The sequence below is a fragment of the Plecotus auritus genome (assembly GCF_963455305.1).
Source record: "Plecotus auritus genome assembly, chromosome: 1".
Classification (NCBI taxonomy): domain Eukaryota; kingdom Metazoa; phylum Chordata; class Mammalia; order Chiroptera; family Vespertilionidae; genus Plecotus; species Plecotus auritus.
This window is the reverse complement of record NC_137770.1, coordinates 70,088,824-70,110,216: the sequence shown is the minus strand read 5'-3', so window position 1 is coordinate 70,110,216 and position 21,393 is coordinate 70,088,824. Positions and strand designations below refer to the sequence as shown.

The 21,393-nt window shown below is 45.2% G+C and overlaps 2 protein-coding genes across 5 annotated transcripts in view; one reads left to right on the top strand and one right to left on the bottom strand.

The window, feature by feature from the left end:
• Positions 1 to 2,586, top strand: part of TUBGCP4 (tubulin gamma complex component 4) — a 51,627-nt gene extending 49,041 nt beyond the window's left edge. Inside the window, exons 17-18 of the mRNA XM_080674622.1 lie at positions 578 to 717; positions 1,555 to 2,586. Coding sequence (XP_080530748.1) covers positions 578 to 717; positions 1,555 to 1,567 — 153 coding nt within the window. The 3' untranslated portion in view covers positions 1,568 to 2,586. The remainder of the gene's footprint in view (positions 1 to 577; positions 718 to 1,554) is intronic.
• Positions 2,587 to 3,289: 703 nt separating this feature from the next.
• The window catches only part of TP53BP1 (tumor protein p53 binding protein 1), a 91,178-nt gene continuing 73,074 nt past the window's right edge, over positions 3,290 to 21,393 (bottom strand). For 2 of the 4 annotated variants that reach the window (XM_080674516.1, XM_080674517.1), the window contains 10 exons: positions 16,581 to 16,852; positions 15,794 to 15,943; positions 15,066 to 15,496; positions 12,198 to 12,389; positions 11,598 to 11,813; positions 9,996 to 10,211; positions 5,828 to 5,922; positions 4,946 to 5,145; positions 4,036 to 4,181; positions 3,290 to 3,635 (listed from right to left, as the gene is read on the bottom strand). In XM_080674516.1, coding sequence (XP_080530642.1) covers positions 3,448 to 3,635; positions 4,036 to 4,181; positions 4,946 to 5,145; positions 5,828 to 5,922; positions 9,996 to 10,211; positions 11,598 to 11,813; positions 12,198 to 12,389; positions 15,066 to 15,496; positions 15,794 to 15,943; positions 16,581 to 16,852 — 2,106 coding nt within the window. In that variant the 3' untranslated portion in view covers positions 3,290 to 3,447. The remainder of the gene's footprint in view (positions 3,636 to 4,035; positions 4,182 to 4,945; positions 5,146 to 5,827; positions 5,923 to 9,995; positions 10,212 to 11,597; positions 11,814 to 12,197; positions 12,390 to 15,065; positions 15,497 to 15,793; positions 15,944 to 16,580; positions 16,853 to 21,393) is intronic. The other 2 variants (XM_080674518.1, XM_080674519.1) reach the window with 1 other exon arrangement.

Here is a 21,393-nt window from a genome sequence, read left to right as displayed (position 1 = left end):
AAAGGATAGAGATGGCTTTGCCAATGGGGAACCATGTCTTTCCCTCTGAGGCAATAAAGCATTTCCCCATACATACACACAGAAATACACAACAAGATACAAATACACAAATTTAAAGCGTTATTGGTGGATTTTGAAGCAGATAATTTTGTGCTGCCTCAGCATTCAAAAACAGTTCAGCCCTGGAGAGTATAGTCAGTCCACCAACATGCATCGGCTTTGCTCACTCTCCTAGCCAGGCTCCTTACTGACCCTCTATCTCACTGAGATTGTAATCATCTCCCGTAATAAAAACGCACAGGCTCTCCACAACCCCAGGACACGACACAACATATTAATTTGAAGCTGGCCACTAAATTCCTACTGAGAATGAGAGGACTTCCATAGGAAGTCCCACATTCTGTGGTCTCAGTACTAAGAAGTCATTTCAGGAGATAAGAGAAAGGGGGGTGTGGGAAGCCAGGTGGTGCTGGAGAATTCTGAGCAAGGCTTTTTCCAAGGAACAGCCCCTGTCCCCTCTCCACATGGACAGCTGGTGAGTCCAGAGGAATGGCAACTGGAGTCCTTCTCTCTGCAGGGCTTTAGCCGCCAGTCTTCACTCCTATTCAAGATTCTCTCCAGTGTCCGTAATCATCAGATCAACTCGGATTTGGCTCAACTGCTGTTACGACTAGATTATAACAAATATTACACCCAGGCTGGTGGAACTCTGGGCAGGTAGGAACAACCCCCGGGGAACTCAGTGGACTATGTATGCGGCTTTTATAAAACAAGTTGTAGAATTCCAAAGCTGGAAGCAGGCTTTAGCCATTACCTAACCTGGGATGGGGACATCTGGCCCGTGGGCTGTATAAGGCCCACAAGATCATTGGGTCTGGCCTGCCAAGGCATTAGAGGTGAGATAAATGTTTGACCAAATATAGCAGGCTAATTTTTAAGCTGATAATTTTGTATGGCTTGCGAATAATATAAATATCCAAATGGCCCTTGGCAGAAAAAAGGCTCCCCACCCCTAATTCTGATTCATATATCTTCATTTTATAAACAAGGAAACTAAGGCTCAGAGAGATAGAGGGCTGTGTCTGATCATCTTAATCATTTTAATGGGTATTTCCCAGTGAAAGTCATCATCGTAGTAAGTGACTACACTCCTAGGCTGAGACGGGTTTAAGTTCTTGGCTAGGTTGTGTATTGCCAGGCTGGGAAGCAGCATGGGTTCAGTTCCCAGTTCTGACATTAACTAGCTGTGCAGCTTCCATGTCTGTGCAAGCAGAGAATTGCCCCTGCTAACTCTAAACTTCTTAAATCTAATACTGAGATGCAGTGGTTGTTGGCCTCACTCAGGTCTGTCCCATTTTAAAAAGCACTTTATTCTCCTTTCTCTCTCTGAAATGTCAAACATATTTTCCTAAGCAATTTTAGCAGGAGTCAGAGAAACTGAGTTTTAAGATGACATTATCTAGATCACAAGTTGCCCTGATTCATATTTCTGTGAAGAAAATCTTAGCAAAGCATGTTTGATGAGGTGTTTTTTTTTTTCTCCTTTTTTCCTAGTTTCGGGATGTGAACATTTCTAGTTCACAAACTAAAATAACAAATCTATCCCCATTGCGTTCCACCTTTAACAGAAGACTCAGAACCAATATCCCATTCTCTAGCCACTCACCAGATATCTGCAAACTACTGAGATGGCTTTACCTTTCGCCCTAGAAGCGATTACTGAACAATCATGAGTACAGATCCTTCCCTTATTCCCATGTGGAAGGGTCTGCCCCCCTTTAGGGGAGTTCTGAACTTGCCCACAAAGGAGGACATGTGGCATCAACTCTCTGCTGACCATGCAAGATCCATTCCATTGAGGACATCTGTCAGATAAGTTCATTTATTGAGCACCTACTATGTGCCTAGGTACTGTTCAAGCTGCAAGAAATACAAGCAGTAAGTAATCACAGATGAGAAAGTGAAATATTTTGTGGCCAGTGTGAAAAAAAATTATGTTTATAAATAGGTCAACTGCTGGATGTTACCACTGAGCAAGGAAGGCACCAGGTAAGCTAGGCTTTCCTCCCCCACAGATCTTTTTTCCTCCTTCAGAAATTGATAGAGAATGTTCCATCCTTAAGGATTTTCAAAACTGTGAATCTGAAGAATTTTACTAATAACTTCCAATTATTTCAGACTGGTAAAAGGACAAATCTAGCTATTGACAACATATTTAAAGTATTGTTTAACAAAGAAAAAAGTTCCTTAGGAAAAAAATGAGGTCAAATTGTTAGATTTCACATATGAAAATTAGAATTATCCCATTTTAGGAGCCCAGCCATCACTAGTAATCACTAATATTTATATTAGTGTGAATGAAAATATTCATCGAATAATTTCCTTTAAACCAATAAAGAATGCAGTATTCTGGCTTCAGTTTGAAGCCACTCAATCTGGTCCTCATATCTTCATCTACCACATACTCTACCGCCCTTATTCCCTGCAATTATCAGCTAAAGATGACCTCTTCCACTGCTGCCCTGGAGCAGGAGCTAGCCAACATCGCCTCCGCCTGTTTTTATAAATAAAGCTTTACTGTTACACAGCCACTCTTCATTCATTTACCCATCGTCTGTGGTTGCTTTCATGCCATCATGGCAAAGGTGAGTAGCTGTGATACACGAAATGGCCCACAAAACCTAAAATGTTTACTATTTGGCAGAAAAAAATATTTTTGACCCGTTTTACAGATCCAAGATATCAACAGGGATGATGCTACGGGCAGGGAAGGAACAACTTCCAGCATCTGTGACGACAGTAATGAAATCTAGTGCCTGTGACTAGTACCTGTAATGTTTCCAAGTGCTATCACTGTTTCTCGTGTTTATCTCTGTACAAAGTCACTGCTCATTCACAGCAACTGGTCCTTTTGCCTTTTAGCTCTGAAAACACAGTACCCACAGGTCAGTTTAGTGATTTCAATTCTATGAAGACATGTTTTTTGTTTAATTGCCAGGAAACTCAGACTATGCTGAATTTCACTCAACTTTTGGCACAGCTTTTAACCTGGGCCTACTGTAAAATTTATTTTTTTAGATATATTGAATTTTAGACATCCCAGGATTACCTTTTGACAGTGAGGCCACAGAAAACTTTAAAAGTCACTCCTTGTTATTCTCCTTGCCTGGCTGTCCTCCTACAGTGAACAAGCCTATTGAAAGCCACAGAGAAGTTACTGTTTGTCTTACTGCTTCTTCTGAGATTAAGCTCAGAGAAGTTGGATGAAGAAATCCCAGTTACTACAACCAAAGAGATTCAACATTTATTTTATCATAAAAGTCCAGCAAATAAAACTATATACAAGATCCATGCAAAGAGTCCAATTACACACAAGACACATTTAAAACCTTGTTAAAACACAGTCTCCACAACAGCAAGGAATAAAACTGATAAGACCAAGTATCCTTAGTGAGAAACATAATCGTGTTGGTATTTTGGATGCTGCTTGAATCCAATTCTCTCCCCAACAATGAGGCACTGGATCACCCACTCCTGTGACACCACCGGCAGCTGCAATGCTTCAGCACACTTCAGCACCGAGGCCGGGCATGAGGGGTCCGTCACCACCACGTCAAATACCCCTAAAGCAATATCTACAGGAAGCAGGGGAAGGTGAACAAGGAAAGGAGACTCAATTTAACCCTCCATTAAAAAGCCAGATGTGCCTTCTAGCCAGGACATCCCACTCTGCCCAAGCTAAAACCCTTTATGTCAAACAGCCTGCTACTGATCACAACCAAAAGTGAAAAGTTATCCCCAAATGCGGACCTTATAGAAATGTTTAGCAAATGCACCACTGGACACCAACCGAAGCATACACAGCCCAGTGCTTCACTCACGTTGGCTCACGCCTAGAAGGCGGTACTTTTCTTCTCTTAGATTAACCTTTTCCGTGTTTCTATCATCAGGACTGTGACAGACCACAAAGCTTAATTGCTATGGGTCTAAGGATATCCTGGGAGCAATAACCACACACACATTCTTTCCAGGTACCTTTGTTGTGGGCACTTGAATGGTGCTGCTTCACAGAGGCTGCCCCCCCGGTCATGAGGATCTCAGACCAGAGCTCCAGGAAGTTCTGCTGTTGGTCTGAAACCAGGAGTACCTTCAGATTCTGGAAAGGGTTTTCTCGGGGTTGCCTATGAAGGAGGCAGAGACACAGCACCTTGGAATTGGAAGGAACCTTCGCATGATAGATAATATCAACAACAGCCCTTCTACGAAGGGACTGAGGTACATCTGGATGCTTTGGAAACCCTTGCATTTGGGCACCACACTCCTTCCCTCTTTCTGTGAACGATGTGTATGCTCTGCGATCGTGGTCTTCTAATCCACCCCTTCCATTTCCATGGTTGTCCTGGGCCCGAGAATAAGCCAAACCATGCTCCTAAGCCTACTTCTTTTATTTTTTTTTTAAATTTTATTGATTTAGAAAGGAAGGGAGGAGAGACAGAAACATCAATGATGAAACAAAGTCATTAATCAGCTGCCTCCTGCACGCCCCCTACTGGGGAACGAGCCCGCAACCCTGGCATGTGCCCTTGACCAGAATCAAACCCAGGACCCTTCAGTCTGCAGGCCAATGCTCTATCCATTGAACCAAACCAGCTATGACCTAAGCCTACATTTTTAAATGCCTTACTTAAAACTTAGTCCCCTAACATTATAGGTTGAGAATATTGAACTGACATGGAAATGCTCACACATTTTCAAGAGGTCCCTAACCACTATACCCTAAGAAAGTAAACTAGGTGAACTGCTTAAGTAATCTCAAACCTATTCAAAGTCTGTAATTTATTGTGTGATCATTCCAGTTTCTAGAAATATTTACTCTCTAGATTCTTGTCCTCCCAAAGCTGCTGTCTTCCTTTCCACCATTCTAGGTGGGCTCTTAAATACTCACCAATCCAGAATTCTCTGCTCCTCAAGGCTGTACCCAGCTGGCAGCAGATAATTGCGATAATTCTGGAGCTGGTTGGCATGGCAACTGTCATGGACCCAGACATGAGACACACAAGGAATCCCACTGGCAAGGCACAGGAAGTACTTCCGGGTTCGACAATGCTGATCCGCAATTAGGAGACACTGGTAAGCCGTGTTACACTGGAAGAAAAGGGGCAGAACTGATGGGTCTGGTGATGTCTGTGCAAAGCCCCCGAACGGTCCATGTCACAGAGACCAGATCCGAACACCCAAATACAGCTGCTCTTGAACAACATGGGTTTGAGTGGCATGGGTCCACTTACAGATTTGTTCAATTGACCCATGCAGTTCAAATCTGTGCTCAAAGGTCAGCTCTGCTATTGGGAATCCAGGGGGAGGACTCGACTGGTTACACGTAGGTTTTCCACTGCGTGAAAGGTCAGCCCCCTGTAACCCCATGTTGTTCAAGAATCCAAATTATGATTGAGCCTGTCCTTCTGCCCAAGGTCTCTCCTCACCGAAAGGCCCGAGTGGCTTTCCTTGCCTCACCTGCAGCTTTCTGGAGGCCTAAATCCTGAAGGGCCAACCAAACTCCATGTATCCAGCATTTTAGGCAAAGAATCAAACACTGTAACAAGGATTTCTATTAAACACAAATTTTAATCTTTGTCCCAGCAGATTAACCCAAGACTCTAACTTTTCGTCCTTGTACACAGTAAAAATTCTATTTTATGCAACAACCTTTTGGCCGTTTCCCAGTTCCTGAAATCTCTGGCTACTGTCCCTCTTGGGCCTCTTCTCAGTACAGCAGGTGGGCTCTCCATCACTGTGCCCTGGGAAGCTTCACAAAGAAACTCCTCACCTGAGCTTCATTGAAGTCTTCGAGAATATAGCCAGCTCCTGCTCGAAGCTGGGATTCTGTGTACTGCTTGTTGAAAGGAGGAATTTCTAAAAATTCTATATAAAAAAAACCAAAAACAGACAACCAAGATAACAATTACTAGTAATTGGTTTCTTATTTGCTACTTTATGCCTGCTTCTTACTGCCCCCTCTGCCTCCCCAGCTATGTCCAGAACACTAGATCCCAAAGACGGCTCAAGGGCTTCCCCATGGCTCAGAAAGAGATCTGTCTTGAGGCCCATAAAGTGCTGCCAAAAGGACAACAGGAGGGGCAGGGAAGATGAGAACGGAGGTAGGTCCCAGACCTACAAACATCGAGCATTTCTGGCCTAAGACTGGGTCATCAGACTGTTCCTGGGGGATGGACGCAATCACTTCCCATAGTAATATATTCCAGTGAGGAACCTTTACCATTAGGAAGCTCTTCCTCGTGTCTACCCGATGTCTCTCCTTCAAACTAAGCCGATTGTCTCTAATTCTGCCTTTTGTGGAGAATAGCTATTTAGCCCTTTTTATAACAAAGCCTTCAAATTCTCCCTTCAGCTGCTTTTTTACCCCTTGTACACTAGAACACTGATAAACCAGAATGCTCAAAGTAGGGTTTTTAAAATTTAACAGATTAAGTGGAGATTAGCCAAAAATCCTGTTCAACCTTTTTATTGAAAACTATCTACCTTTGATGATCTTGAAGTACCTCAGGACACTGAACATCAATGACTGCTCTACAGTCTTGAGGATGAAGAAGGAGTTATGAGAGATGAGGCTGAAGCTGTAATGACCCTAGGCAATTAGAAATTGCTTCTTTTGACCAAATATCTAATTTGAGCTTGTTTTCTTGTCATCTGCTCCTCTCATCCTATATAATAAAAGAGGTAATATGCAAATTGACTATCACTCCAAGACACAAGATGGCCACCCCCATGTAATCAACGATGGCTGCCTCCATGTGGACACAAGATGGCCAGCAGGGGAGGGCAGTTGTGGGCAGTTAGGGGTGACCAGGCCAGCAGAGAAGGGCAGTTGGGGGTGACAGGTCTGCAGGGGAGGGGAGTTGTTGGGGGGGGGCAGGCCTGCAGGGGAGGGCAGTTAGGGGTGACTAGGTCAGCAGGGGAGGGCAGTTAGGGGTGACCGGGCCAGCAGGGGAGGGCAGTTGGGGGTGACCAGACTGGCAGGGGAGGGCAGTTAGGGGTGACCAGGCTGGCAGGGGAGGGCAGTTAGGGGCAATCGGGCTGGCCGGGGAGCAGTTAGGCGTAGATCAGGCTGGCAGGGAGTGGTTAGGGGGTGATCAGGCTGGCAGGCAGAAGCGGTTAGGGGCAATCAGGAAGGCAGGCAGGCGAGTGGTTGGGAGCCAGCAGTCCTGGATTGTGAGAGAGATGTCCGACTGTCCCACTGGGATCGAGCCTAAACGGGCGGTCGGACATCCCTCAAGGGGTCCCAGATTGGAGAGGGTGCAGGCTGGGCTGAGGGACACCCCCCCCCCCACCGCACGAATTTCGTGCACCGGGCCTCTAGTATATAAATAACACATTAAAAAAAAAAAAAAAAAGATAGAGATTTTAGTTAATTAGGGGTTCTGTGAAATTAAGTGCCAACATACTTATCACAAATAAAAAACCCAACCAAATGCATAAAAGTTCAATGCCAGGACCATTCACCTTCCCCAGCAGACCCCTGCAGCGATGGCTCCCCCTCCGGTGCCCGCCCTGCCTGCTGGAGCTCCCCAGGCAATGTTACTGCCCCAAACTCGGGCCTCTACACCTTGAGTAGGTCTAAGATTGGCTGGCCTATTCACTTTTATTGCTCTTTTCTTGACTCAGCATTCTCCACATTTTTCTCAAAATGAAAGCAAACTGGAAGTTCTAAAAGGAGTACTTCTCTGTTTTGTCACTGTATCCTTTGCCCCATCTGAATATATCATGTCAGAGTTTTCAGTGCCAACCACTCCACTGCTGAGTCCCTGCGGAGGTCCTTTACTTTTCTCAAGACTTATGTCTTATGTCTGCTTCATCCAGCACTGTTCTAGCCTTGACGTATTTAATTACCACTTGTATTTCCTTGCATTTGTGTGATCAAATATTACCTAGGTCTAGGCAGTCCATTTTTCTAATGTTTCTGAATCTGTTTGGATTTAAGTGACCCTGACCAACCAGAGGCTAAAATAAATAGGTTTTTAATCCCCTCATTTAAATCAAGGATAAATATACTAAATAAAACCAACTCCAGAGTCACTCCCTGTGGCTGATGGGTCCCCAATGGTATGCCACCTACCAAGACAGGGTTCAATGTTCTTAAATATTTAATAAATGTCTCAAGTTAAATTAAAATGTTTTACTGAGCTCCTGGCATCAAAGAGATTCCCATTTATCTGCAAAACATATCACATAGTTTCTTGAAAACTACAGAGGGTTGTTTTAGTGCAAGTGTCTCTAGGCTTCTTGAGATTGAGGAACCTCTAAACATTCTGTTATGCCAAAAAGATCAAGGATTTTGGTACAGTTGGGGGAATTTCCAAGGATGAAAGAACAACATAAAGCAGACATTTTCACCATTACCACAATTTCCATGAGATCTCTCTAAAAAACTGTCCAAATTCCTCCTCATTTTCACAAGGCCTACCTCTCCTCACTCATGGTTACAGGGGGGGGATTAAAAACATTTGCTGTACCAGCAAGGGAGAATAGAAGGAATTTTTATGGGTCGAGTTTATAAGATCTCACACAGGCTCACAGGTTTTTAAGGAATTGGACAGTCTGCAATTCATACCAAAACTAGCTTTCTTGACCATGATATACCAACAAATAAAACATCTACAAAACTGCCTTGTGAAGCCCTGGTCCAGGGAAGGGTTGAGGAGTGTGTTGGAGAATAAAGACTAGAGTCCAGTAATATTGTGAAAGCAAAATAAAGCAAGACCACAAACACTTTTGATGTCATGACAAACCTCTTCCCAGAATCCTCAAGGGACTCCCAATTACTTATGATCAAAGTAAAACCACCTTCTTGACTAGGAAAGTCCTCACATACCTTATCTCCCATTGTACCTACCTGACTTCTATCTGACAGACGAGGCCTGGTGTACACTTAACCTTGAAACTCCACACCCTACAGCCTCTACACTGACGACTCTGTTTAAGCACCTTCCAGGGAGCATAAAACTTAACTGCAACTTCCTGACCACCCTTCCCATGTCCCTGTGCAGAGCCCCACGTGGCTGCAGTTGCCAAGAGCCAGTTTGGGTTGGTTAGGAAAGAGCCATCCACACACCTGAAATGCCAGCCATCACACACCTGCAGTGGTGCTCTCGTGGTCACCAGGTTCCCTAATTTGATTCCCTTTTGTAAGACTCAACATTAGCCAGAACGTGAACCTTGTAGAAAACATAATTCCACTTGGACCCTTAGTGTGTGAGAACAGCTACATTTGGATACAGCCGCCAATTACTTAATTATTAAGTGTATATACATTTGTATCTGTCCATTTCCTCTCCTAGATCACACACAGCTGAAATAACTCTACCTCTCCCCACTGAAGCCTTCACTCAAACCCTAAGTAACAGACAACACATAAATACAATGTATAGATTTAGTTTAAGGTTGAAGAGAGGTAGAGGAGTTGAAAGGCCTAGAAGCAGTTTCTCTGAAATCCCCCGGGGCCCTGGGCACCCCATCGTCCCAGTCTTACACAGAACTCAAGAGAATGAACTTCCCCTCCCCACATGGGTTTTCTCTGGCAGTTGCCCCTAGAACACAGATGGGGATTCAGAAACCTGTCTTGGATGACTGTAGTAGGTAAAATGAACACTGGGTTCTAGTCCCAAATCTACCATTATTGTGGACAGAAAGCAGTTATTTAACCTCCAAGCTTGTTTCCTCATCTGTAAAACAGATGAAAAGATCTATCTCCCATCTGCCTAACAGGAATTGTTTTGAGAAACCACTTACTAAGAAGAATTTTGTGAAAATAGTCTACAAACCAAGAATCAGGGTTATATTAATTTTTCCTGACCACGACCCCAGTTGCCAGTTGTCCTGCCTGCTCTACAGATGGCTAGGGACCACTAGGCACATAAAGTGAGTGGAAATGAAGGACGTGCACGTGGCAGAGCCCCCAGGTCTCCCTAGGGCCTTACCTTCCTCTTCCTCGCTGCTTCCTGAAGGACCATCTGGCAGTTTGGAGCGACTGGCCAGCTTGTCGCTGGTTGTGGCCATGGTAAGGAGAAAGGCATAGCCTAGGAACAAGGTCTTGTTGAGAGGCAAAGGCCCTCTGTGCTCGTCCAGGGTGGAGGGTTCACCCATGTTGTCTCCACTCTCACAGGGGCTCACGAACTCTCCTGCCCCCACCGCACCTGAGAGAGACAGAGGCGGAGTTACTAGATGGATACAAACCATGGCCAGGGCATGACAGATGGGTAGGCAATGTCCTGATGGACTTTTCACCAAAGACCGTTCATTCCTATGGCCAACAACCTAGAACAAAACTTAACTTATATATTTTACAGTCATGACAATGTATACATTGTTTTCATAAATGACATCCACTTTTTATTACCAAGAAATGTCCCCAAAAGATAAACCCTGACGTCACCAAAATGGTGCATAGAATACTTGATAGTAAATGTATTTTTTACATGTTGATGGAGCCACATCAAAACAGCCTGCTTCAACTGTGCCAGTTTCCAACACCTGGGGGGAGGGAAGTGACCCAGCCAGTCCAGGACTCCCGGAACACCCATGCTCGGAGTGCACCCAATAAATCCTTGAGAAGAAAATGAGTACCTGACTTGGAGAAGCTGAATCGTAGGCTCATTAGGAGGCTAAGATGACAGACAGGTCATGCCTCCCTAAAATAAAACCAGCAGCAAGAGAACAGGGTGACGCAGCACGTATGAGCCTGGACGTCACAGTCAGTTGGCCTGCGTTTGAATTCTGGATCACCTTGGAAGACTTTTCTGTGCCTCAGATTCTTTAACTGGAAGGTGAACTCTAGCACCTGTCCCTCATGGGGATGCTATGAGGTAATATGTATGAAGCACTGAGGTCCATGCTTCACATGCCCTGAAGCTCAGCAGAGTTGCTGGACAGATGCGGAGATGACACAACTCAAATACACAGGAAACAAGGGGAGCTCTGCTGCCGGACAATAAAGCCATCAACTTCCTCCTCGGCTGGACTGAGCTCCCTCAGGGCAGGTGCTCAGGCCTGGACCTCTGCCTCCCCACAACCCACAGAGGCTGGGCTGCGTCACAGCAGAGACTCAGTCAACAACAGATGGTTGAACTCTATTAATAAGAAGCATGAAGGACGGAAAGGGGTTGTCTGAGGGACAGTAGGGAGAGGGGAGATGCAGGCCCTGAGGCCCTGAAGGTGAGAAGGAAGCAGTTTCCAGAGGCAGAAGATGGTGCCGGGAAAGGAAGAGATCAGATCGAAGACTGATTTCCACCTTTTTGAACAGGTGGAATTTCACCTATTTTGAATCTGCTTAAAACTCAGTATTTCTCCTTTCCCTCCTAGAACCTACAGAGAAGTCAACTAATGTTTCCGATCGAGACTGTCTCTATCCACCCCCACTGCACTCTGCTGGGAAATGGGGGAGGGTGTGCAGAGAGCTGTCTGAGTGCCACCTGTGGGCTGGCGAGGGCCTCCAACACAGGAGCCAGGACAGAGGAGACAGTGCCTCCTATCAAACTCCATCGGGCCATGGTCTGAGGGAGGAGGCAAGGGGGAGCCCTCACCAGGTTTCACAGTGGCAGACTTCCGGCCTCTCTTGGCAGGTGACCGTTCCTCTTCAGATGTGATAAGTTTCCTTTTGCCTGAGAGAGCTCCGGTGGAGGCACGCGGGCTTTCCGTGACCTTCCGGGTCGGGGTCGTGCTGCTGCTGCTGGAGGCAGTGTGGGTGGCTGGGGAGCTGACGTTACTGCGCCGTTTCCGTTTCCCTTCCACCAAATTATCTGTGACAGGGTAAGCCAGAGGTTGGTCAGCTTCTCTATCTAAGCCCTGAACTCCAAGAAGATGGGTAGAGCCTGACCTAGATACCACCATGACCTTTCACCAGCCTCCCACGGGGCAGAGGCCTTTCAAGGCCTCCATATTTCCTGTTCCCATCTCTGCCGTGACTGACATGTGTGTGTTCCCCAACAGAACTGGGGAGCCAGCACAATCTGAGGACTGACCATTCGGTCCTGGGATGGAAATAAAGACAAGCAGTAGCTCCAGAAAATGACGGCTCATCGCCATCTCATAAACCACAGGGGACAGTAAGGCTTATGGGAGATTGCTGAATGCTCTAGAAGCCACTCCTCCCACACACAGGAGCCCAGAGGCACCGGTCTCACCTAAGCTGATATCTGCTGCCTTGGTGAGGGGCGTCACTGCCTCATAAGGGCCAAGGCCATACTGCTCTCGCAGTCTGTTTCCTTGCTCCAAGGACAGGATGACAGCCATTCGCTTGTACCACTTCCTTTGGCCTTCTTTCTCAATGCTGTAGTACAGCTCTCCAGACTCCTTCCTATGCCCTTTCACCACGCCTGGTGAAGAAAACATAAAGAAGCTTGCTGTTGTTTTAGGCTGCCCAGCACCCACTCACAAAGGCTCTGCTTTGCAGAACAGGCTAAGTACGGGAATCAGGTGATCCAACAGTGGGCTGAAGTTAGGCTTTTAACAAAACCCCAGTTGTCAATCTCAAATCCCACCACTTAGGATACATGTAGCTAGGACCCTGACATCGGGACATGGAAAGTCTCTCAACAGAAGGAACCCTTTACTTATAAAACAAAGCTTCCTAGCCCTGGTGAGTGAGGCTCGTTTAGTTGGAGCGTCGTCCCGTGCACCAAAGGGTGGTGGGTTCAATTCCTGGTCAGGGCACATACAGGAAGCAACAGATCAATGTTTCTCTCTCTCCCTCTCTCTTCCTCTCTCTCTCTAATGGAAAAGCATGTCCTCGGGTGAGGATAAATAAATAAATAAATCTTCCTAAAGCCCACCTTCATGGGTTGTAGGTGGTTCAATGGTTCTTGAAATGAAATGGCATGTGGTTTCTTAATTATCCCATTATAGCCTACTAATTCTTGGCTTCTTTCGAGGCTGAGTAATAATTCTTAAGTTAAGCTATAGGTGAAAGAGGACATCATCTAAGAGAGCATGTGTCTGTGTGTTTATGTCTGTGTAGCAAAATAAAAATAAAGATAGAACAAAGGAAAAAAATAAATCCTGCCTAATCTTACTTCCCTATTATCTACTTTCCTGCTCTTGCTCTAATTCAGAACTTAAATGTAAGGCCTTCAGGTTAGTTAGAAAAACACAATGTGGGGTGTAAAGGAAACGGGGCTAGAATTGAGGGGATCTGCACCTAGGCCCAATTCTGCTACCACTAAGTGTGTAATTTTTGGCAAGATCCATTTCCAATCCTATAAAAAAGATAATACTCCTTCCCCTCTATCAAGCAATAAATAATTTATACATACACACACGTAACACATATATAAAACTAGGGCATTAATATAAACAGTTTTTCATTCCCACAAACAGAAAGATCCATTTGTTCTCTTCGTTAGCCTATGCTTGAATGAATGACTAAAAGAAACCCAGAACCTAAGCCACTAAGGAAAAAGATACAGAGGAGAAAACAGGCCTTGGTTCTCTCGTTCTGTGTGCCACAGAATACCTCTTTCTCCTGCCTGTTCATCTCCTGGCTTAGATCTCGATCACCACATAAATCACAAAGATCCCCTCAAAAGCAAAAAGAAGCCCAAGGCCAACAATCTACTTCAAGCTAATGAAGAGCTAGACCCAGAAGCAGTCCAGTGCTGACATTATGGACAGCCTCAATAATGGGACACAGGGTCCCCACCCTTGATGCCATAATTCACTCGGACACAGAAGCGTCTCTGTCTTACGAGGGCCAAATGTGGGCTCCAAGAGTGGTTTTACACCTCAAAGAAGAATGAATGCATCTGATACAAACTATAGGTCACAGGTCAAAAAGACCTCAACCCCTTGCTGCAAACTGATGCCACCAGAACTAAGTGTTAACCAGAACTCGATGGTGAAGTGGCCCATTGAACACTGAAATAAAGGGGCAAACACCAACTACTCAGGAGTGCAAACCACAAGAGTCTGGAGAGATTTCAATCGGGAGGCATTTTTGCCTCTTATATCCTAATTCATGTTCCCAAAAAATCCCCAGAAAGGATGATTTCAAATGACAAACTCAATACAACATGTATCTCCAACTCAGTTCACAGAAAAGAGGTAATATATTCAAAGAACTGGCACAGGAAACTCATAACAAATATAAATCTCTCACTGTCACCAGTACAGGGACTGGCCACTTGAAAATAAAAAGGCACATTGTCCAAACCAGAAAGCAAGTAGTGGGTGTGCAGGCACTAAACACTACTTCTTCAGCAAAAGTATCTCAATGTATTTGCCACACTCACCTACTAGATTCCCAGCAGGGCAGGCAGTAAGTTTAAAAGTCACTGGTGAAAGAACAGAGAATGGAAAGGGAAAAGCACTAACTTCACGGTGGAAAAACCTGCAAATACCACCTTATCCCAGTGCTGAAGGTTAAGGCACCACTGACGGCGGGTGGAGGTCACGCACCCTCCTCCCCCACGTGATGTGATGAAAAGGGAACTTCACCTCTGCAGCATTCTTTTAAAAAACCATAACTCCAATCTAATCAGGAAAAAACGTAAGACAAACCCAAACCCAAATATTCTACAAAATACCTGACCAGTACTCCTCAAAACTGTCAAGGTCATAAAAACCAAGAAAAGATTCCGACACTGTCACAGCTGAGAGGCGGTCGAAGGACACGAGGACCCAATGCAATGTGGTGGTCACCCTGGGCTGGATCCTCAAACAGAGAGGGACATGGAAAAGCTGGCAAAATCCAAATGAAGTCTGGAATTTAGTTAATAGTAATAAGCCAAGGTTGGTTCTTAGTTTTGACAAATGCTAACTTAAGAGAAAGTTGAGAAAGTGGGTGAGAAATATAAGGGAACTCTGTACTATCAGTACCCTGTACTTTGCAAATTTTCTGTAGATACAGAATTATTCCAAAATAACAAGTTTACTCAAAAACAACAGAGACCAACAAAACAGCCAATGATGCAATTAACCAGTGCTGCAAGAACAGAATTTCTGACAGCAGAGGACTGCCCCAGAGCAGTAATCTCTACAGATGCTTCTTTTATTACCTGCACTGAAATACTCATCCTCCGAGAGGGCTGTCACTTCCGTATCCAACGGGATGGGGTCACACAGCAGAATGTCTTTGCCCAACACATCACACTCGTACCCATCATCAAAGAGCAACTTATACTTCCCAGCTCCGACATCTTGTGTGATTTTCCCAGAGTAAAAATAGCCATTGGATGACCACTTGGCAACAACACGGAGCCCTACAAAGCTATTGCCTGGAGAGGAAGCATCTAAGCCATCAGAAGGACCAGCAGCAGCCTGGAAAGGAATCTCCGGAGAGTCACTTCGACGCGAAGCACCAGCACCCGTGTCTACGCGTTTGGTGGAGTCTGGCACTCGGGGCGTGATACGGGTGAAGGACTTATCATCTGGCGACATGCTGGGTGAAATGTCCTCTATGCCCAATGGGCCAGGCACTGTTGTTTCTCTAATAAGAAATAAGAAATAGGAGAAGGCAGTGAGAATAAGAAGAGAGAAGACGTATCTAGCAATCTTCCCACTCCTTTGTCCATGGGTCTCTTCAGCCCATTCTTTGATAACCCCATCACAGGCATAAGCCTGCTCTCGCAGCAGCCTCACTCTGATCCCTGCCCACTCCCCAGTCAGTGTGGGTCCCTCTTCTCCCTCCTGACACCCCACATACTCTCTAATCCCCTCTCTTCTCTCTTCGCCCTTTTTTTCTAAACAAGTCATAGACTAAGTATGTCTCACACTACCCGGGTACCTGGTTCCAGTGGTCCGAGAAGGCGGGCGGCCCCTTCGCCCGCGCCCACGAGGCGTGACTGGAGCCTTCCCTCCCTGTCTGATGCCAAGGCCTGCATCACCATCCTCCTCACACACTGGCGCCCCTGTCTGACTGACCCCTTTTCTAGGACTAGAGAATGAAGACAGGTTAGTCTGATAGCACCTGCTACTGAATCCTTTCCCCAAAGTCTCCCCTTGGCCCTCAGACTACATGCCAGGCCAGCATGTGCTGGGCCTCCAGGGCAGCAGGAAGCTGGTCCACACCCACCACCAAAGTATCAGCTGGGGAGTGGGAATGTGGATAACAAGTAAAGGACATGCTCCTCTACGCAAGTCTATTCCCCTGACAAAGCTTCCTACTGCTGCCCTCAAAAATAGCACCGTGTTTCTGCCCTGCCTTCTCTTCTACTTCAGGCTCTGGACCTCTGCCGAGGGTAACAAAAAGCGAGGGGATGTGTCAAGTTGGGCCACTACCCCAAACTTTCTGTATTCCCAATCAAAACACTTGTAGGCTGCAGGAAATGGGGGTGGCAGGAGCATATGCCAGCATTGTCAAAGTCCCATCACCTGCTTTTCCACCTTTTCTAAGGAAGTCTACCTCCCAGGCCAACCCCAAATAGGACAGGAACACAAGAGGAGAAAAGGCATCAATTAATCCTAGATGGAGGATGGGGGGATTTTCCCATTACTCCCCTTTTTCTGTGATATATAAAATGTCAGCAACCCTGCCCCTGCTGTGGCTCTCTCTCTGGGGACCCTGTCTGCACCTCGGTTTTCCTGGGCCTCCTCGGGAGCTGGGCAAGGCAAAATCTGCGGGTTCTGTCCCGCTGGTTTTCCCTTTGAGTGGTCCGGCTCCTCGCCCTGAGCTGCCACTGCTGTGAATGGCTGAGAGACTCGTCCCACTTGATGTGCGGAGTAAGCTGGACGCCTTGGAGGAAAAGGAGCTGATATCCCCCAGGTCCCCTGAGGAGCCCCCAGTCTTTGAAGGGGAAATTTCAGATTCACACTCCCGACACTCTACAACTGGCTCTTCAGTCTCCTGCAAGGAAGAAACGGATACGAAAGCTGAAAGAAACCACAATAACATAATGCTAATGTGATGGATGGAAAATCCTAGAGATGGCAAGAAATTTCAATTCAGAAAGATGGAAATCAGGAATAATGGAAATGTTCTACATCTTGTTTAGGATAGTGGTTACATATAACTGTTAAAAACCACTGAACTGAATAAGACCTATGCATTCTACAGAGATTACATTATAGCATAATAAAAAATAATAAAAAATAGAGGTGGTATAAGATTGGGAAGAAAGAGACCTCTATCCTGAACTGTTAGTTATCTTTTTACTGGACAAATTCACAACCTTTGGCAACCAAGAAACAGCAGTGCTTCTTACCCAGAGGACAGAGGTAAGTCCCTGTCTGAAAGGCAGGTAAGGAAGGAGGTAGGTAGTCAGAGAAGAAAAATTAGTGGTTGGGAGCCATTCTGGTACTTGATTAGCAGTGTGTAGCATTACCTGTTCTTTTGAGATTAGGTATTTTATATTACCTTTCAATAAGTGATCAAGGAAATTAAAAAATGATAGGCTAAAAATTGTATTACTATTTTAAAAATTAAGATAAAAAGATAATCAAAATATATGAGTTTTCAGTAACTCTAGAGGACAGGAATGTCAAAATGACTATCTCACTTGCCTACTTTGATGGACTGATAGTGGTTGCCTGGAGCCCAGTTTAAGCAGCTTTCCAAGACTAATTCCCAGGCTCATGGGAGAAGGTTCTATAATCAATCATCAATGTCCCCTATGGCACAGGACTGAGAAATTACTGACAGGAACTGCACATCAGCCTTTCTGCTCTAGTGCATTACTGTACTAACTGTCAAAAAATAGCCCTAGCCGGTTTGGCTCAGTGGATAGAGTGTCAGCCAGGGGCCCAAAGGGTCCCAGGTTCGATTCTGGTCAAGGGCGTGTACTTCTGTTGCAGGCTCCTCCCCAGAGGCCCTGGTCAGGGCTCATGCAGGAGGCACCAAACGATGTGTTTCTCTCACATTGATATTTCTGTCTTTCCCTCTCTTTTCCACTCTCTAAAAATCAATGTAAAAATATCCTCAGGTGAGGATTTAAAACATGTGTGTGTTTGTGTATGTGTATGTATGTATGTGTGTGTGTGTGTATGTGTATATATATATATATATATATATATATATATATATATATATGTGTGTGTGTGTGTGTGTGTGTGTGTGTGTGTATATATATATATATATATATATATATATATATATATATGATACACTCTTCCCTCAGAGAGCTTGCAATCTTTCTGGGAGACAGTATGAACACACATTTAAACAATGCTATGAGATGACTAAATAAATATTTTGGACCATTCCCTTCTTGAAAATATGTCCTCCTTTAGAATCTATAAGTCATTTTCTCTTCCTTTTATTCTACCCCTTTGGCTACTTCGATTTATGTTTGTATTTGGGTTCTTCTTCCTCAGTTTATTCCTTTAAAATTGGTATTTCCCAAGACTCTGTGGTCATTCCTTTTCCCAACCTTCCATGCTTTCCCCGGCTAGTCTTACCAGACCCATTCCTGACTATCCACAACACAATGATCACTCAGCTCCAAACTCTCAGATGCAAATGCCTACTAAACTCTTCCCCAAGGACATCTGAAATTTAACCCATCCAACACTCAAATCTGTCCATTTCCTGCCTCGATGAATGAACCCTGGCTATCCCCAGTGACCTGACATTCTCTGCAGCTCTCTCTAGCAGAGGCTGATTTTTCTCAACCAAACCTCAATTCAAGAGTTTGGAGATGAGAGGCCTCTTTGCTCCCCATTGCCATTAACAGACCATTTCTCTTTCACCACCTCTTGCCCCTACCAAACCACTATTTGCCATTCTGTTAAACTTTCCTCTCCCTTTCCCTGTTACTCACCAACACCCTCCAATCACTCCCTCTCGTGTATAAACACCTCAACTCCTGGTACATAGCCTCCCTTCCCTCCCCACCTCTACTTCTGCCATCATTCTCTGTGACTTACACCCATCAAATGACCCATCCAGCAACTCCCAAGTTTCCTGGTCTAATGACCACCATTAACCATTTCTTCTACTCTACATCATCCATCTGTTACTAGGGTCAATAACAGAAAATGCACCACCTCCAAAAATCTCAATCATAAACATACCCTTCTCCAATCACCATCTCTTATCATTCAACTCGACTGCTCTAGCTGGGTCCGGTCAGCATCATCTGCCAAGGTCATTTGACTGAAACAGGTGTTGTGGCCCTAACTGGTTTGGCTCAGTGGATAGAGCGTCGGCCTGCGGACTCAAGGGTCCCAGGTTCGATTCCGGTCAGGGGCATGTACCTTGGTTGCAGGCACATACCCAGTGGGGAGTGTGCAGGAAGCAGCTGATCGATGTTTCTCTCTCATCGATGTTTCTGACTCTCTATCCCTCTCCCTTCCTCTCTGTAAAAAATCAATAAAATATATTTTAAAAAAAAAGAAGAAAGAAAAGAAACAGGTGTTGTGAACCCAGAATGTAAGTTAATTACTTCTCCTGGTCATGGTAAATGTGTAGGGGCAAGGCTTGCACAGAAGGCTGGGACTCCAGGTGTGTTTCAGTTAGAGAGCAGGCTCAAAAAGCAGTAGCCAGCTATACCTGCCTTTGCAACTGTCCAGCAATCGAAGCTATTGCTTTTATATGATTTAGGCCCGGGCTTCAAGTTGTCCTGCTATGATGTTTTCAATGTATTTACTTACTTGTTTTCTTGTATGTCTCTCCTACTAGACTACAGAGGCCACATGAAGACAGAGATCAGAACTATCTTCTTTCCTGGACATATCCCCCAAATCTAGCATAGTACCTTCTGCAGAAGAGGCCCTTAGTAAATATTTATTGAAGTAGGATCTTCTCTTTCAAACTGTGTCCTATTTATATTCTCTATCTCAGTATATGGTACCACCATATATCCAGCTGCTCAGGCAAAAAGCCCAGACATTTAATATGATTCTAATATGATTTATTCCCTCTCCCTCAATCCCCACATTCAGGAATTCCCCAGAGTCTATGTATTTCTTGTACCTATGTCTCTTCTCTCAACGCTTACTGCCACTGTCCTAACTTGACACTCATTACCTCTTGTCTGACTATGCCTCTAACCTCAACGCACTCCAATCCATTTACACTGTTGCCAATCTAACTTACCCAACATGCAATTTATCCTATATAATAAAAGCCTAATATGCTAAGTGTCCGGTTGTCCGTTCAACCAATCCAAGCGTCATATGCAAATGATATGCTAAGGCCGCTCAACTGCTCACTATGACATGCACTGACCATCAGGGGGCAGATAGTCGACCGGTAGACCAGTTTCTATGATGTGCACTGACCACCAGGGGGCAGATAGTCAACTGGTCAGCCAGTCGCTATGACGTGCACTGACCACCAGGGGGCAGACACTCTGACCGGTAGGTTAGCTTGCTGCTGGGGTCTGGCCAATCGGAACTGAGAAAACAGGCCAGACACACCCTGGAGCCCTCCTGTGGTCCCTCCCCGGCCCCAATTGTGCACTGGTAGGGTCTCTGGGCCTGGCCTGCTCCCTTGTGCAATCCAGAACCCCTCGGGGGATGTCGGAGAGCTGGTTTCAGCCTGATCTGGTAGGCAAGGCCGAGGACCCCATTGATGCATGAATTCGTGCACCAGGCCTCTAGTTAATTAATAACAATGGTGCCTTTGCTCACTGAGCCTTCTATACAGAATGCCCTTTCCCCTTAGCTCCCAGTATATAAAACTTTCAGTGTCCAACTCTAATCTAAGTATATCACTCCTTTTCCTCCAAATTCTCTAATGGCTCTCCATCACAAAGAAGATAAAATCTAAATTCCTTTCTATGGTACACAGAGTTCTTATGCTCTGGGCCCTTACCAACCTCAACAGCATCCTCTCTCATTATTCCCTATCCTACTGTTCTTGTCATACTGAGCTTCTAAATATTCATTAAGCATGCCATGCCACCTACATATTTACCTAACTTTTTCTTCTGCCTGCACTGTCCTTCTCCTCCACCCCTCAATGTTATTTGCCACACTATTGGGCACTACATATTCCATGAGGCCTTTTAGCCACCTTCAGGTAGGCTAGTGGACTCCATCCCTCTTCCTAACACAGCTTTCCACCCCTCCACTACAGCAACCAACAAGTTTTGGATTTGTTGCATGTGAAGTATAAACTCCTAGAGAACAGAAACACTCCCCTGTCTTTTTATCTTCATACTCCCAGTGCCTATCATAGTACTAGGATCTTAGTAAAAAGAACCTGCTGGTACATAAATGAATAAAATCTTTAAAAGATGATAAACAAGGGCTGCAAGAGATGAAGGAAGGAAAGTTCCCAGAGTCCTCTAACCTCAACCTGTCCACCTTCACACCACTACACATCTTTGTGCTGCACACCAATTAGACTGTTCACACCTGTGTTTTCTCTACTTTCTGCTTCTCTGCCTTTGCTCATCAAGCCTTGTATAAGAATGCCTTTTCCCCTTATCTTCCAGTATCCTA